This window comes from Ptychodera flava, chromosome 11 (assembly GCF_041260155.1).
Source record: "Ptychodera flava strain L36383 chromosome 11, AS_Pfla_20210202, whole genome shotgun sequence".
NCBI classification, from domain to species: Eukaryota; Metazoa; Hemichordata; class Enteropneusta; family Ptychoderidae; genus Ptychodera; species Ptychodera flava.
In genome coordinates, this window is record NC_091938.1 from 7,812,846 (window position 1) to 7,829,302 (window position 16,457).

Sequence of the window (16,457 nt, forward strand, 5' to 3'; positions counted from 1 at the left end):
CACATAATTAATGAGGAACAATATGTGGCGTCATAAGCTGTCCCATCATACCAAATATGAAGGGTGTAGCATTAGTGATTACTGAGTTATGGACAAATATGTATATTTGAGGTCAAAGGTCACCAAGGTCACGTGACATTTGTCAAAGTGTCTGAGATATCTGCGTGAACGGATGGACTCACATGGATGGACTCACGGACTGACATGACCCAATCTATGAGCCCCTGGACTTTATCTGTGGGGACTAAAAACTGTGTCACTGCATCCTTTTTGCAATATGAATACTATGAGAAACTAAATTTTATTTTTCTTGGCCTATACATGGGAGTCTATGGACTGCCTTATACATGGGAGTCTATGGACTGCCTTATACATGGGAGTCTATGGACTGCCTTATACATGGGAGTTATAGACCGCCTTATACATGGGAGTCTATGGACTGCCTTATACATGGGAGTCTATGGACTGCCTTATACATGGGAGTCTATGGACTGCCTTATACATGGGAGTCTATGGACTTCCTTATACATGGGAGTCTATGGACTGCCTTATACATGGGAGTCTATGGACCGCCTTATACATGGGAGTCTATGGACTGCCTTATCATGGGAGTCTATGGACTTCCTTATACATGGGAGTCTATGGACTGCCTTATACATGGGAGTCTATAGACCTGGGAGTCTATGGACTGCCTTATACATGGGAGTCTATGGACTTCCTTATACATGGGAGTCTATGGACTTCCTTATACATGGGAGTCTATGGACCGCCTTATACATGGGAGTCTATGGACGGCCTTATACATGGGAGTCTATGGACTGACTGCCTTATACATGGGAGTCTATGGAGGTGAAAACTAAAAAGTCCTCTAACACCGCCAAATTTGATCGCATTGTGAAACAAATCGACGTGCATCTGTATGAGGTAGGGTACTATCCTTGTACCAAGTTTGAACGAAATCGCTCCAGGCGTCTCTGAGATATCTGCGTGAACGGACGGACGCACGGACGGACGCACGGACGCACGCACGCACGGACGCACGGACGGACGCACGGACATGACCAAACCTATAAGTCCCCCCGGACGGTGTCCGTGGGGACTAAAAATCCATTTCTGAAACCAAAAATGCAATATTTATAAAATGATAAAATAAAATGATAAAGAATGCTTTTCATTCAAAATTTAATAACTAAGCTACAAATAATTCAATATTATTACTGTCTCATTTCTGTAACATGTAATATTTACTGTATTTGTATAATGTCATCTTACTTTGTTTAAATTTTCAGGGTCATTACCTACTAACAGTTAGCCTCGACCACCAGAGTCACTATGACAAAGCAATTACCTCATTCCTGAATGCCCTAGACCATGATGCCGAGCATGAGGAACAGTTGGTGGACAACATAACAGTGGTAGCATCCAACCTCTGCAGCTTTCCTGAAGATATCATCAAAGGATTTGAAGGTAAGAGCAGCGTTACGATAATACATGTATGACATCAGGGGGTCACTTTTTTGCCAATGAAAGTAGAATGTGCCTCTGGGACACATTCTTACTCTGAGCTCACACTTTTTCAATTTTAGTCTGATCTACACTTATAGGGGCTCATTTTAGAGCTCTTGGAGTAAGAAACGTTTTCACTGGGTTTTTTTTGTTTGAAAATTGCAAATTTCGTTTTTCCTGGTAGAATTACCCTAGGGATTGAGGCCATTTTGAATTTCAAATATTGGTAACTCTTGGGTTATTTGTTTCTCTGTTAACAAATTCGTATTTTATTCTTGATTTTGAAAGAGTATTGTTGAAATATTCTCTGAGTAAAGTTTGGGCGAAAGTTTAAGTCTTTCACTTTCGAGGCGCACACTACCTTAAATACAATATTGCTATACGCAGGACCCTAACTTAGTTTTGAACCATGGTTTTTGGTACTGTCACTTGTACATGTGTGTAGCCACAAACTGTACTACCACAACTGTTAGTATACCCGGTATTTTCTGAATCCTTTTATCCTAGTTTTAATGAAACAGAGTCACAAATGTTCACAATCGGGAAATTTTTGAAACAGGTTGAAATGAAAGAGAGACATTTTTGTGCTCAAAATGTTTTTTGCAGTTATTAGAGGCAGTGTGTGAAGAAGTAATTTTGAAACAGGTTGAAATGAAAGAGAGACATTTTTGTGCTCAAAATGTTTTTTGCAGTTATTAGAGGCAGTGTGTGAAGAATTAAAACCAGATATTAATGTATTTATGAAGTAACACATGATAAAAATTGCTTTGCATTCAAACTTAAATAACTAGCCAACTACATAATACATGTTTTGGATGGAACTAATTCAATGCTATTATTTCTAAATTACAGATATGAACCCATTGCAGAAATTAGTTGAGGTTGGTATGCAGCTACAGCAGGAAAACCACCACGACCTGTGCATAGAAGTCATGACAAGGGCCCTCAAGATCAGATCTGACAAAATCAAGTACATGATCAAAGCATTATTCACCTTGGGGAGTTCATACCTCACCTTGAAAGACCTTGCCAAGGCCAAGAACTACTTTGAGCAGTGCTTGAGCCTGGCCATGAGTCAAGAAGACTTGGAGTTCGAGTCGCAGTGCTATGTGAACCTGGCTAACGTGTACCTATACTTGAAAACGAGATTCCACAGGCAATTGCTTACTACGAGAAGTTGCTTGCCATCGGCGATGACCTGAAGGAGAACAGCAAAGACGGAGACTACCCGGAATACTGGTCCATGGAACTGAGATGTGCCTTGCATCAGAATCTCAGCATCGCCTACAAGGAAATACGGAACTATCCCAGAGCCCTCCATCACACCTTAGCTCACCTTGACCTTGTACAGAGCAGCGAGGATGTGGAGACGTTGTTACCTTTGGCACACCACAATGCTGGCAAGTATTATGAAATGGTCAAAGACTATACATCGGCTTTGAAACATCACGAGGTCTACCTCATGCTCGCGAAAGAGAAAAGAGACAAGGTTGCTATGGCTACAGCTTATGCATCGCTCGGGTACGTGTACCAAATTCTGTGCAATTTCAAGTTGGCTGAAATGTACCTTGAACAGCATCTGCATATGGTCAACAAACTGAAAGACAATGACAAACAGGCCAAAGCCCTCTGTAGTTTAGGTGACCTTAACCTTGCCAAAGAAGACTTTGATAAAGCTTTGTCCTACTTTGAACGCTACTTGCGTGTCAGTCGCAGACTTGACGAGTATGAGACTGAGTGCCGAGCTTTCCTAAAGATAGGAGATGTCTTCAAGAGCCAAGGGAGGCACCAGCATGCGCAGTATTATTACGAAATGGCTGCTGCTGTCGGTGAGAAACTGAATGACAATGTGGACCTTGTCAATCTGTGCCGTTGTGAAGGTCGCATTGCTTTGACGCTTTCGATCTCAAAAGACGACATGGAAAAGGCAAGGCTGGTATTTGATGAACTGATTCCTTTTTACACCAAGAAGATTCACAAGTGTGACAGCGAAAGCATCGAGTGTGTAGATGAACTGAAGACAGCCTTGCAAAACTGCTATGACGGTGTGCAGATCACTCTATGCAAATTAGATCAAGCAGATATGGCCCTGAGCTATGCTGAAGCATATCGTCAACAGAAATTTGAACAAATCTTGAAACAGAAGCTGAGCACTGATGAGGAAGAGCCGCGCAACGAGAATGAGACTTCCAAGATGCTGTCCCTGGAGGAATTGATCAAGATCGTCAACAGACAGTAAGCAACCGTGCTGTACTACTCCATAACTGAGGCTTACCTCTTGGTTTGGGTCTTGCAGCCCGGCAAAGGCGTCGTCAAAGTGCAGGTTGAGAAAGCCATCAGAGAGAGCTGTCGTAAGAAGATCAGAAGCGCCCTTGAGCAACTTCAGCAGCTGCATGAAAGACAGAGCGACATAGATTGTGAAAATCGTGCTTTGCCGTCCAGCGACAGAACCGTCCAGTACCTGCAGAGGAAGAACCTTGCCAAGTCAAAAGAGTGGAAGTCGAAAGAAATGAAAAAAGACGCTGAAAGAGAAGAACGGCTGAAGACTGCAAAACTTTCTCCTCAACGACAACTCTATGATATCATCATTGCTCCTATCGAGAAATCTCTGGCTGGTGTGGAGCAAGTCTTGATTATCCCCGACAAGGAGATAAGTCAAGTGCCAGTGGACTTGCTCGAGAATGAAAAAAATGTGAAACTGAATGCTACATTTAAGATAAGCTGCGTGCCAAGCATAGCGGTTCTTGATGTCCTGACCAAGCAAACTCAACACGAAGAGAGGGAACAGAAAGCGAAAAAGTCATACCATGAATTCTTTCCCGTGTACCTCGATGATCACTTGCGCGTGGTCGTACCACCAGACCAAAGACCTCTCAGTCCAATCCGCAAGCAGCTGAGGGCAGCGCCGCTGATGGCCCGGGAAAAGAACATTAATCCCAGCATGATCACATTCGGAACAAACCACTACGACTACGAACCGACTCCCCGGCACAGGCAGGACAAGGCCCAGGTGATCCTAGCCAGGGAACGCGCCAAAGTGGGCACTCTCATTACGCACTCATCTACGGATACTGAAGTCAGCAAAGGTGAAGGCGCTGTGGCAGAGTTCAAACAAGACAGTCTACAACACAAGTCTCTTGTCATTGGAAATCCGATTCTACCAAAGAAATTGAAATTACATGGACAGGTAAAGGAATGACCTTAATGACATTATGCTTACTTAAAATGGTACTCACTAATGTTTGTGTACCAGTCACGTTACATGCCTCATGATTACATGTACAGGTATTTTGTGATGAATATATGACAAAATATTGCTTCAGGTTGTGAAGAATAGCGGTAGAGAAAGTTCATGAATCAATTTTGTAGTCTTAAAAGACTTGACAACTGAATACCAAGAAAAATGTGCATGGATGCTTTGATCATTTGATCTGACAAAACATTATCTCCAAATAATTTCAGTCTAGTCCCTTATTCAATTTTTACCAACAAAAGGTTGTCTGTAAATAATTCAAGTCATGTTGTTTATATGTGAATTAGTAGACATACCATTAACTCATTCATTCATCTGCCATAATGGTCAAACCTACAAATACAGTATGTAGCTCTGAAATAATTGAGGACTGGACTGAATATTTTTGCCAAGCTTTATGTGTCAACTACAGTGGAAGAAATGTTCCCCCGTCAACATTGCATAGCCAGGATGCTCAAAAATGTTTCAACTTGTCATTGATGAGAAAGCTGCTTTCGGAAAATTAGTTTGCCTAACCCTTTTCACCACCATGGTTTGTCCCAAATCCATTGTTTTCTATGGTAAAGTTGGACCTGTATACAGGGAACTGGGGTGAAAGGCTTAAATTAGCGGATGACTGGTTAATTTGTCTGATATGTGGCTAACAATTGAGTCATAATTCTTTAACAGTTTACTTGTACACTGCAATATGTATTGTTTCGCAAATCACAGTCTGTCTATGCTCAAAGAATACTATGCCATTTCATTGGTATCATGCTGCTGTACGGTATATCTTATTATCAGCATTCCATTCAAATATAACGGTTGGAAAACACAACCTTCACTACAGTATAGCAACATGCGCGTGTTGTAGTTAAACCAATATTCCCTCCCAAAGTTTATCGTTCGATGGCCGAGGCACAAATGCTCACAATACACATAAATGGAACGGATGGAATATTAAATTTAATATTGTCTTGTCTTTCAATTTAAGATATGGCAGCCAGCTGGAGAACTGATAGTGTCTCAGTGTGAGGCTTTCAATGTCGCTGATTACCTAGACACCAAGGCTTTGATAGGATCTGATGCAACTAAAGGAAATGTCTTGTCAAAATTCTCTGAGACAACTCTTATTCATATTGGTAAGTTTACAATGAGTGTGCCATAAATGAGTAAAGGATTAGTGTATGTCCCTTATAGGATGTAAACTAGTTGCAGGCTTGTCTCTCCTGAAATTAAGTCAGTTTCATGCCAGGCATGCAAGTCACATGACCACTTTATGGTCAAATGTGAACAAGAAAACACATGGCTTGAAGAAATCTATTTAAAGTCAACACCAGCATTAAATCTTTGTGAAGTGCCAGGCTTTGCTGCTGTGTATGAACAATTTTACATGATAAACAAATAACTTGCACCTTGGATTAGTTACATGCTTGGGAATGTACAGGTATGATATCGTGCATAAAGTGTGCTTTATGACCAGCGTTATTCTGTCACCTCACTAAATTACCTTTTTAAATTCAATTGATATTAACCAAACAAATTAATGATTGCTACAAATTTGACAATATCAATGCATTTTCTTCACAGCGACCTATGGTTCCTGGGAGGACAGTGTACTGGTGTTTCGCCCCAGTCCCACCAGTCAACCAAATCCAGACGGCAGCTACAACGAAGGCCATTACCAGATTGGCATCAAAGACATCATGAATGTTGAAATGAAGGCAGACCTGGTTGTATTGAGTTGTTGCTATGGTGAAATACACAGGGACATTGATTTCACTCTGCCGTCAGCCCTGTTGGCAGCAGGTGAGGATAAAACTTTGGTATTTCAGAGGAAAATATGGTATAGGGAGACTCTCTGTGTTCCGTTGCAACTAAATGAAATTTCAGTCAAGTCTATTTACTGACCAATTACATGTAGACCTTGACTTGATTATCTGCTATAAACCAGACCTTGACTCTATTTACTCTGCCAAAATTATGTATTGGGATTAAAAATAATGAAGTAGTTCTGAGAGTTAGTTTTCACAGTTTTCATTTGATGGCTTCTAAAGTATGGGTTGAACTTTATCTTGCAAAACAATAGGATCAGCAAAATGTACAGAGTGGACAAGTTTGTGTGATTCATGTAGTCAATCATAGAGCTTTACAAGTACAGCGCTACTACTTTGCTGTGCATGTATAGTATACATAAAAGTATTACGGAACAAGTACAATAACACAAATCACAGGCTTTGTTTCAATAATGGTGAACCGCTTTGTCACTGACAGATATGTTACAAATCTTTGCAACTCACAGGTTCACTGATCCTATGTACTGGGCTCCCTTCATGCTGATTGGCCAAGACATCTTCATCAGTATCCGTCACATCAAATCAGCAATGCTGGACCAGTTGGTGGACAGTGTTGAAAGCGATGCCCTGAAAGCCATGCCGGTCAACGCACTTAACATTCCCCCGGAGCCAGCAGAAGTCTCCTCGACAGAGATCACCCTGCCCAAGCTGAGACAGGCACTTTCTGAACTGGCTCTGCACCATCTTGATCATCCGACAGCAATTCCACAGTTACTACAGCTGGTGAGTTGAAAGGTCACGTCTTTTTCACCAAAACAAACGAAACTCATTCTATTCGTGCAAAACATTACACAGTGTGAACGGATGTGTCAGTATTAGCTCATCAATCACATCATAGATGCAGTGCAAATCCTGTAGTCTTTATCAATTCTGTAAATGTTCCAGGGCGACAACATCAGAATCCATGGATATTCATTTAAATGGAGACTGTGCAGCAACATACTGTCATTTGTATCAGACAATGCTTGAATTTTACATAAGAACTGTAGGTGCTTAGTTTGAAGGTTGTGTCATCAGGGACAGCCACTGCACAGTGTCTAATTCATGCCCAACATCATGATATCATGCATCATAGCTTTACATGTCTTTCTGTGTTTTCTTGTACCGGGTATTTTTTAATACTTTTTCTTTTCATTTTCAAGGTCAATGAGAGTGTAGCCCTGCTTGACAACCCGCAGAAGGATCTGCTGACCAGGCAGCTGTCCCACGATGCAATGCTGTCGCCAGGAGCAATGTCCCTGTTGAATCTGTTGGGTTTTCACTTCCAGGCCAGGGGAGCTCACAAGACCGATCCGTACGTGGTGTTCCCACACTGGGACCACGATGGCCTGGTACAGCCCACACAGATGGCTTTGCATGCCCTCGTAGGTAAGTCATTGAAACATAGTTGTCTGGTCATTTCTTCAATGTTTTCATAAAAGGCTAATCAGAGATTGATAGTATGACCATGATAAGTTAAACTCACATTGGGTGTACTGTATAGCATGAAATTTGATGTATCACTATCAGTAAAGAAAGTTTTCAGAGGTACATGTAGTATAGACATACTAGCCTGGTACACTAAATGACATATATATTGTCTCATTGTAGAAAATCATAACTAACATTAAAAAAATTAATCGAGAATGCAGAAAGTGTAGGGAAACCGCAAAACAAAAGTTCTGAAAACAGCTTATGGAGCTTGAAGTTGCAGATATGACTGTAATGCGCTGACAAGATGATATGTCCTTTGGTGTTTTGTAAAGGGTAGAACCCAAGTAAATTTTGTCACAGTTCTTATATCATTTTACTAGCATTTCTCTTGTACAGTGCAATTATCATACTTGGTAGTGCCAGGGGACACAGAAGTTTTTGAGGTTCTAAAACTGAGTACCTACCTGTATGTACTGTGACCTAGCACAAAAATTGGATATAGATGTACATGATTGCATGTGATAAGTGTTCATACATTTTTGTGTATTTTTACATAGGCTAAAATTCAATCAAAGTGAAATCTTTGTGTAAAACCATTATTCAACATCTGCAGGTATAAGAACATTCTTCACACACTATGGCTACAATTATTATAAAATTGAGTTTTTTTTCTTGTGGACCGTCATTTAACTGAAAGAGATGTAAGCTGTAACTTGTGGCAAGTTTTTCAGTATTCTGTTTCTGTATATCAACTACCGTGTCTGACCCTAATCTGTTTGTCATGCTGAAATTTTGAGTATTCTTTTTGTCAACACAGCTTGTATGTGTGTACTGATCATTGTTTATTGTTATACATATACATATACATGTATAGGTTGTGTTGATATGCTAAATACTTGGCATTAAATTAGAGTTTAGGGATTCAATGCAGAAAGTGTAGGGAAACCGCAAAACAAAAGTTCTGAAAACAGCTTATGGAGCTTGAAGTTTGCAGATATGACTGTAATGCGCTGACAAGATGATATGTCCTTTGGTGTTTTGTAAAGGGTAGAACCCAAGTAAATTTTGTCACAGTTCTTATATCATTTTACTAGCATTTCTCTTGTACAGTGCAATTATCATACTTGGTAGTGCCAGGGACACAGAAGTTTTTGAGGTTCTAAAACTGAGTACCTACCTGTATGTACTCTAACACTAGCACAAACATTGCATATAAATGTACCCGTACATGATTGCATGTGATAAGTGTACATACATTTTTGTGTATTTGTAACCATGCTTGAAGCATGCTAAAGTTGTATGGAGCTAATCAACAGATTATCACCCTTTCCCTCAAACACTCAGAGATAGTATAAACACCAAATTACAGACAGCCTGTAAATCACATTTTTCAAGTCTTCACATAGTAAATGACAATTCGAGTAATATGGCTTGAATAATGAGAAAAACATGAACTAAATTGAATAATTTGTCATTTCTCTTTGTGACAGATTTATCAAGCAATCCACCGTGCTGCAATTCATTGGCTAAGTTACTTGTTGGTCCGGAAGATGCTCTCTCTGGCTTGATTGATATTGTAAGTACAAAAGTCATGAAAGATGAGTGAACTTCATCAGTGATAAAAATTCTGTCGTTAAATTTACTGCTTATTTTTTTATAGTTAACGTTGTGCCAGTAGAAAAAGTTTGTGAATTCCATTCTTTAAATTATTGTATACTGCAAAATGATGTGAAATGTTTAGAGGCTAACTTGGTACTGTTGGTGAAAACAATTCAAACATATCTCATCTTTAATCAAATATAAATGGCTCATACAAATCAATTAGTATGCAAAAAAGTGGAATAGCAAACTTGAAAAATAAAACTTTTTGTAGTCAAATATAGCAAACAGATTTGTATACAAAATAATTCAGATCTCTGCTGTTTCATTTTGCCATCAGGGGTAAGATCAGGCCAGTGTACAAGAAAAATACATGTTAATGTAAATTTTAGATCACTATCTTATTCTCAAAGGCTTCGCTCTAAAAGTTACTCATCTTACTTTCTATTGTCTCTTTGCCCATCAAGGTGAGCATCACCAAGCATACCTGGGAAGTTCAACTCAAGGTCACCGACATCGGGGTCAAGACACTCTGGGGTCATCACACCAGCAGGGACTTCTTGCTCTCCATTGGTTTCAAACAAGTCGGCATACTGCTGCTCTTCACCAACACAAGTGTAAACAGGTAACGGTTCTGATAGTTTCCTTCCACAAATATATCTCAATATTATCACTTTTTCAGATAAAGTACTGCTCTAAAGATTGACCTCTGAGAAATCATATTTTGACTTTAGAAGAGCCAAATTGTATCACCAGCTCAATGTTTAATAGTTTGGCATGGGAAATGCATCTAAAAACTGAAAGATCCATCGTTTGAGGGCTCTCTCTACCGTACTCTCCCCATCTTGGGGGAGCGTGGAGAGCGCCCTCAAACGACAGATCTTTCAGCCTTACTGGGTGAATTTGATTGAGGCGCTCCAGTTGACCTGACCGGAGCGTGACTGGTTTTTTCCGTCACGTTGTCAGAGTCATCCGGCGGATTCCCCAATCAAGTGGCCACCATTTGTATTTGTCTGCTCCTGACCATCGGGCTAGTCGTTGATCCCCAAATGAATGCTCGCACACAATCCCCAAACCAATCGAGTACAAACTTAGTTGGCCTGCGTGCACCGGTGTACACTGGTCGTCCAAATCAAGTCCACCCACTGTTTCTATAATATTAATGAAATATTTTCACTTTTACAGAAAACTGCTCAATGGTAGTCTGCATGTGTTGGCTGCAGTGCTAGGTGAGAAGGGAGAGGCCATGTTGAAGAAGGTGGACATCAACTACCTAGGTGTAACCAGTGCCAAGATCAGATCTGCCAGTGCCCGCAAGAGGGTGTCTTCCCAATTCAAGCTGCCCTCACTCAATCCAGTTTTGTTGGCCAGAAATAGGGTCAGTGTCACACCATTGGTCATTTGTATTTCAGTTTTTCACAGTTTTTAGAACTGCATTACAACAGCCATTTATGTTACTTTTGTTGGTCCTTTTGAAATTTTCAACTGGAGTTTGATCTTTCCCCACTGTGTTCTATGGTGCAGTTGGCCCTATGATATACCGGTACATATTTAAAGGATGCAATACATGTACGTGCAGTTGACATACAAACTGTAGCTCATAGTTTCACTTTCTGATGTGGATATAAACACTAATATCCAATCTACATGTGAATGTTGCCAAATGTTGATGACAGCCATAACTCCCTAAGCTGATAAAGTCAGAATTTAAAATGACATTGGATATATGTCCGAAAATCATTGTGATGTACAGCCCTGGTGTAGGAAATTGGTGTCTAATCATTCTCAGATTTTTCCATGTCCCTTGAAATTGCACTGGATTTAGAATTGTCTTCATGATATCATAAAGTTGTTTTGTCGCATTCTCTTACTGATGTGTATCGTAGGCTCTGATTGTCCGATCACTGTGTTCTCTCTGTACAGATCCACATGTCTACTCCGTGGTTGTCCATGGAAAGTGATGCGGAGGAAACTAAGGAGAAGATGAAGATGGCAAGAAGGTGAGAAAAATGATCAAATCTGATTTGCATCAAATGAACTGGTTGCCAGTGCACATTAATGTCATTTCAACAGCAGAGCACTCTTTATAATGGTGAAATTCTTCTCCATTATGATGTTTGTGCAGAAGAAAAATAAATTTATCAATTTATCGAGTAATTCAATATTTATGAAAGTTTATAAGTTTCTTGATATTTCAGGAAGAAATCTGCTTTTGCGTAATATGTGCAGTTGTTACATATGATTGTCTAAAGCATTGCTATACAGAATGATAAGACTGTCACAAGACCACTTATTATAGTCAAATCATGTACGGTACAACAAGCAATTAGTAAGCACAAACACCTTAGAAACCCTTAACCCTCTAATCAACAAATGTTAGGTGCATCTTCTTTCATATTTATTGCAAAGTTTGAAGTCTATCTAGAAAGTTGCGGTTTTTAAAAAAGATTAATTCTTTTGAGTGTCAAAGTCATTTTTTGTTGCCTTTAATTAATTAAAAATAATGCAGATAATTTGTTTCAGTTCAGTTCTTTTTCAGATTTCCCCAAAAATTTTGGCCGAAAACTACAGCCTGCCAATGAAAAGTTATGACTATGTGGTCAAAATTATCAAATAATTGCTGAAAAATTAATAAAACTTGATAAACTGCAGCACAAAAAATTTTGGTGGGAAAATTACAGCACTGAATGGGTTCAAAGCTGAACTCAAAATGTACATGTATCATATTCGAATAGATCAATGCTGTTATCAAAATCACCCTGTCGAATTTGATGTGAAGTTATCAATAAAGCCCATCTCTTGTATATTTGCAATGACACCTGTCTCTTGACAAGCATATTCATCAATATTTTGTCCCACATCTCTCTTCCATCCAGTTTGAATGATCTCCAGGCCGAGTATCGTTACTACATGATGAAGGCACACGACTGGCACGATTACTCGCTGAAACCGCAAGCCCTGCAATCCATAGACGCCGTCGGCCAGCCCAAACAGAAACCCAAAGTGGTCAAGGTCAAAGCCGGGCACACGGCATCCATGGATCGCGTACCCGTCCAGCAGGAGCCGACGCTGTCGCTTGCCGGCACTGAACAGAGGAGGGATTATAGCCACTTCCTGTTGCACAGCAGATCAGAGAATATCATGGCAAGACACAAGGAGGCTGTCAGGAAAGTCTACATGCCGTATGTGAGAAAACTGACTTCCGCAGAGTGAGTGTATTCCATTTGAGAAAAAGCAGGGAATCCAGCTGCTCCTCAGTGGCATTGGTTACTCAGTTATGAGTCTTTCATTCAGGCATTTGCGAATCCATCCATCCATTGATTAAACCCTCAGCGATGCAAGCAGAACTTCTCCTTGAACAAATTTAAAAACATATCAAATGTTGCTTTAGTGATTAAACCACAGTTTACGGATCAGTGGGCACTCTGTTACCAAGATTGAGCTAGGATAATGTACGACATGATGTTCTTGTACACGCATTGCCCAACCACCCTTTCTCAGTCTTGACCATGGTGGTGCCAAGTATGAAAAGGACATCATTAGTGCTGTTGTACATTATATTGATTGTATATGTACATAAATTATGTATGCATCATTATGGCTTCATCATAGTTGGATGGTGACTTACGTATGTAATTTGGCATTTCTGATTGAAAAGGTTTGATGACTGAACAGCAAACTCTGAAAAGACATGTGATAACCATGGCAGGGATGACCAAATTTCTTTGGAATGCACAACAATGTTAACATTGCTAAGATTGACCCTGTGTACTGGTATGTCCCTAGGGAGATCATGGTCAGTGAATTGTGCCTTTCCAATCATTTGTGTCAGATTATTCTGCTAACGGGGAGGTGAATATTGTACAGTTGAGATGCAGATCTCACCTATTTTTTGTTTTCCTCTGTGACTTTAATGTGTTGTATGAATGTTTGAAAGTCGTTCTTTGTGCTGCTTTGTTTCAAGTACTGGGGCAAAGCAAATGCATGTATTTGTAAATACTTTAATTCAAGCTGTCGGCCAAAATTCCATCCAAGAATTTAAAAACAAAAATGCAACTGTGCCAAAGTATATGCAGAAATGTTACATGTAATAACATCAGGTTTCATACTGAACATTGGACTTTGTATTCAAAAATGCAATGTACATGTATGTGTTATCTTCACTTTGTCATGTTTCAACATTTTGCAACACTGTCAGTATCACTTTGTTGTAAACATAACGCTTATTACCATATGCAGTAAAATTTGTTGACAGGCTGATTTCAGATTTGAACATTTCTGTTCAGAAATTTGTAAAGAAATTATTGACCACCTTGCTGCAACACATACATCATATCAGATCACCAGAACGGTGACAAAGCAAATGTCTGCCAGATTGTTCAGTGACATTTACATTATGAGATTACAGTGAGTTAATTCTTTCTGAAACCTAATAGAGCCAAGCTGCTCCCAGTCCTTTGTGTTTGTCATGAAATCAATGCATATTTCTTCCTGTCTTGCTGAATGGCGATTCTTTGAGGCTCAGCTTCTCATATTGAGAGTATCACTTGTGAAGATTTTCACTGAAATTGGAACAGTCTTTCCCTCAAGTTTTTCAGCAGTCAGGCCAACAGTGAGCTATTTATGTGCTAAAGCATAAATTATTAAACTGTAAAATCATAGGTGTTTACATGTAATGCCATGATTATAGAAACAATGATGAAGCAGAGAAACTATCTTAATCTAGTGCCAACATTTTACAAGTTTGCCAAATTATAGAAATTTTCCTTGGGCATCAAATCATTGAGGCAAAGATTATATTTTGCACTTCTGAGAAAAACGATTCGCAATCAAAGACCAGATCTATGACCTCTGACTTTATAAAGCTTATATCCCTGTTTACTCCGATATACTCCATAATGACTCTGTCAGAGAAATTCAATGACTGTGCAAAGTTTGGTGCTAGTGAAGTGATCAAACGTGTTACATGTATATAGCAGTAGGCTAGTACTCCAATAATTTCCCGTCCATCTTCTTTACTTTCAAAGTCAAAATTGCTATGCAGTTGACTGCTCTGAGGCTTTCTTTGCGCATAAGTTGTTTTCTTGTTTTATGATGGTTGGTCTGGGCAGAGGGACAAGTTGTAAATATTTGTAAGTTTGGTAGAGTAAATGAGTGTAATATATAAGTTTGTATGGATCAAAAGGTTTACATTAGTTGAAGTTGTTGATTTAAATGTACAGATGTGTAAATATTGTACATATCATTGCACACATGTGAAATATACATCCCAGTGCCAAAGGTCACATAGCGTGTGGAGAAATAGACATTATGAAAGTAAGTATAACGAATAAGATTAATTTATTCTCACTCCATTGCCAATAATAATTAAATTTTGCCAATACTCAAATTGTTTACAAAACTTACAAAATGATATAAAGTTAATACATACTCTGGATGTTCTCCTGGCCAAATATTCAATATATAACCAATTGAAACATAGTGTCCCAGTTTATAGCTTATGACAACATATTTACAAAATATTCCAAATAATATCCATCAATTATGGGCAAATGTGATATGTGTGCTTGGACAAAACCCTCGAAAAGTAAGAAAGTGTTGTATTTTTTTACAGCAGTGCACTTACTCTTTATATACAACAGACAAAATCACTTAAATTCATTATACTCTATATAATTTGACAATGTGTGTTTGTCATCCTGCACTTAAGAAGACAGATTGTTTTGGAAATTTTTGCACATACATCAAAGTCCGTCCATGCAGGGGCAAAGTTTGTTGTTTACATTTCTGTATTTTTCATTACAAGGAATTGAATATGTGAGAGTACATAGATTTTGGATATATCAGGTGGTGTTCCAGTCTCATGCTTACTTGTCACATGGATTGATATTTTCACTTGTGAACTGCAGCAAGTTTTAGTTTAGATTTGAGGTTTTTTTATGTGAATTTGAAATCCACTGTTGCTGTGAATACTTAAAATAATGTTGAACTTGAAATGAAATGTCCAAATGTTCACACACCCATTCTTGCTCATTTAATGCTGCTAAACATTGCATTCACCTTGACATTTTCTGAATAAAAATTATTTTCAAATTAAGTTCGCGTGTGGCATTTCCTTTAAAATTATTCAGCATATGTATGTTAAAAACCAACTTGTGCTTAGTCACTCAGCCTTGAGTCTAAACGGAGTGTTTTGGCCGCGGAGTCTTTTTTGTCATCACCATGGCAAAGGCCAAAAAATGCCGTTTTGAGACTAAACTACTACTGAATATGATTGGTCACAAAGTCAAGGTTCTCAAGGCAGAATATATATCTTCCTCTTGATCACATGGCTGAGTGAAATGATGCTACTGATTATGTCTCATGTCTTTTCAAAAAGAAATCTACATCTATCAAAGAATATACTAGTATGCTCAGGGACTTTTTGGTCGAGTTGGATAATTGCTTGTTAGTGCACAATCACAGAGTTTTCACATATTGCACTACAAATGCAGACAGCAATAAAAATATGCATCAGATGTAATAAACTACAAAAGGTCACTTAAGAATGGGGAATACAACTCAAGTACAAGCAATTGTTATGAAACACATTTATTGAACTGACAAAGTACTGGTATGTACACAATATTAAAATGTAAGATTCTTAATCTCTTGCACGTTCTGTGAATTATCTTGTAATATCTGCCACTGTGTACAAATGATTCTACACTGAAAGTAGATTACTGATTTATCAATTTGGACAGAAAACTTCATCAATGCTTTGGTCATTTGGAATAACACCTGATTTTCACAGATATAATATTACAGCACACATCAAAAAGACAAGAATGCTCATCTCACTGATGACAAGG

General features: G+C 38.9%; 3 protein-coding genes across 3 annotated transcripts; all 3 read left to right on the forward strand.

Moving 5' to 3' along the window:
- The first annotated feature begins 1,271 nt into the window (after nt 1-1,271).
- On the forward strand, nt 1,272-3,745 carry LOC139144167 (G-protein-signaling modulator 2-like). The gene is made up of 2 exons (XM_070714824.1): nt 1,272-1,467; nt 2,359-3,745. Exon 2 carries the CDS (start codon nt 2,750-2,752, stop codon nt 3,743-3,745), a length of 996 nt encoding a protein of 331 aa, XP_070570925.1. The 5' UTR covers nt 1,272-1,467; nt 2,359-2,749.
- LOC139143428 (uncharacterized) lies at nt 3,381-7,956 on the forward strand. The gene is made up of 5 exons (XM_070713731.1): nt 3,381-4,693; nt 5,733-5,880; nt 6,329-6,547; nt 7,041-7,317; nt 7,737-7,956. Exons 1-4 carry the CDS (start codon nt 4,016-4,018, stop codon nt 7,076-7,078), a joined length of 1,083 nt encoding a protein of 360 aa, XP_070569832.1. The 5' UTR covers nt 3,381-4,015; the 3' UTR covers nt 7,079-7,317; nt 7,737-7,956.
- LOC139144176 (uncharacterized) lies at nt 7,123-15,701 on the forward strand. The gene is made up of 7 exons (XM_070714827.1): nt 7,123-7,317; nt 7,737-7,962; nt 9,498-9,583; nt 10,074-10,231; nt 10,792-10,984; nt 11,530-11,606; nt 12,483-15,701. The coding sequence occupies exons 1-7, from the start codon at nt 7,123-7,125 to the stop codon at nt 12,817-12,819; spliced, it is 1,272 nt and encodes a 423-aa protein (XP_070570928.1). The 3' UTR covers nt 12,820-15,701.
- The last annotated feature ends 756 nt before the right edge of the window (nt 15,702-16,457 follow it).

What these genes read in the sequence shown, in the direction of transcription:
- LOC139144167 (XM_070714824.1), top strand. Translation starts at nt 2,750, where the DNA reads ATGGAACTGAGATGTGCCTTGCATCAGAATCTCAGCATCGCCTACAAG.
- LOC139143428 (XM_070713731.1), top strand. Translation starts at nt 4,016, where the DNA reads ATGAAAAAAGACGCTGAAAGAGAAGAACGGCTGAAGACTGCAAAACTT. An exon ending in GACAACTCTTATTCATATTG is followed by an intron (nt 5,881 to 6,328) that starts GTAAGTTTACAA and finishes TTTTCTTCACAG; the next exon opens with CGACCTATGGTTCCTGGGAG. An exon ending in GTCAGCCCTGTTGGCAGCAG is followed by an intron (nt 6,548 to 7,040) that starts GTGAGGATAAAA and finishes TGCAACTCACAG; the next exon opens with GTTCACTGATCCTATGTACT.
- LOC139144176 (XM_070714827.1), top strand. Translation starts at nt 7,123, where the DNA reads ATGCTGGACCAGTTGGTGGACAGTGTTGAAAGCGATGCCCTGAAAGCC. An exon ending in TTCCACAGTTACTACAGCTG is followed by an intron (nt 7,318 to 7,736) that starts GTGAGTTGAAAG and finishes TTCATTTTCAAG; the next exon opens with GTCAATGAGAGTGTAGCCCT. An exon ending in ACCAACACAAGTGTAAACAG is followed by an intron (nt 10,232 to 10,791) that starts GTAACGGTTCTG and finishes TCACTTTTACAG; the next exon opens with AAAACTGCTCAATGGTAGTC.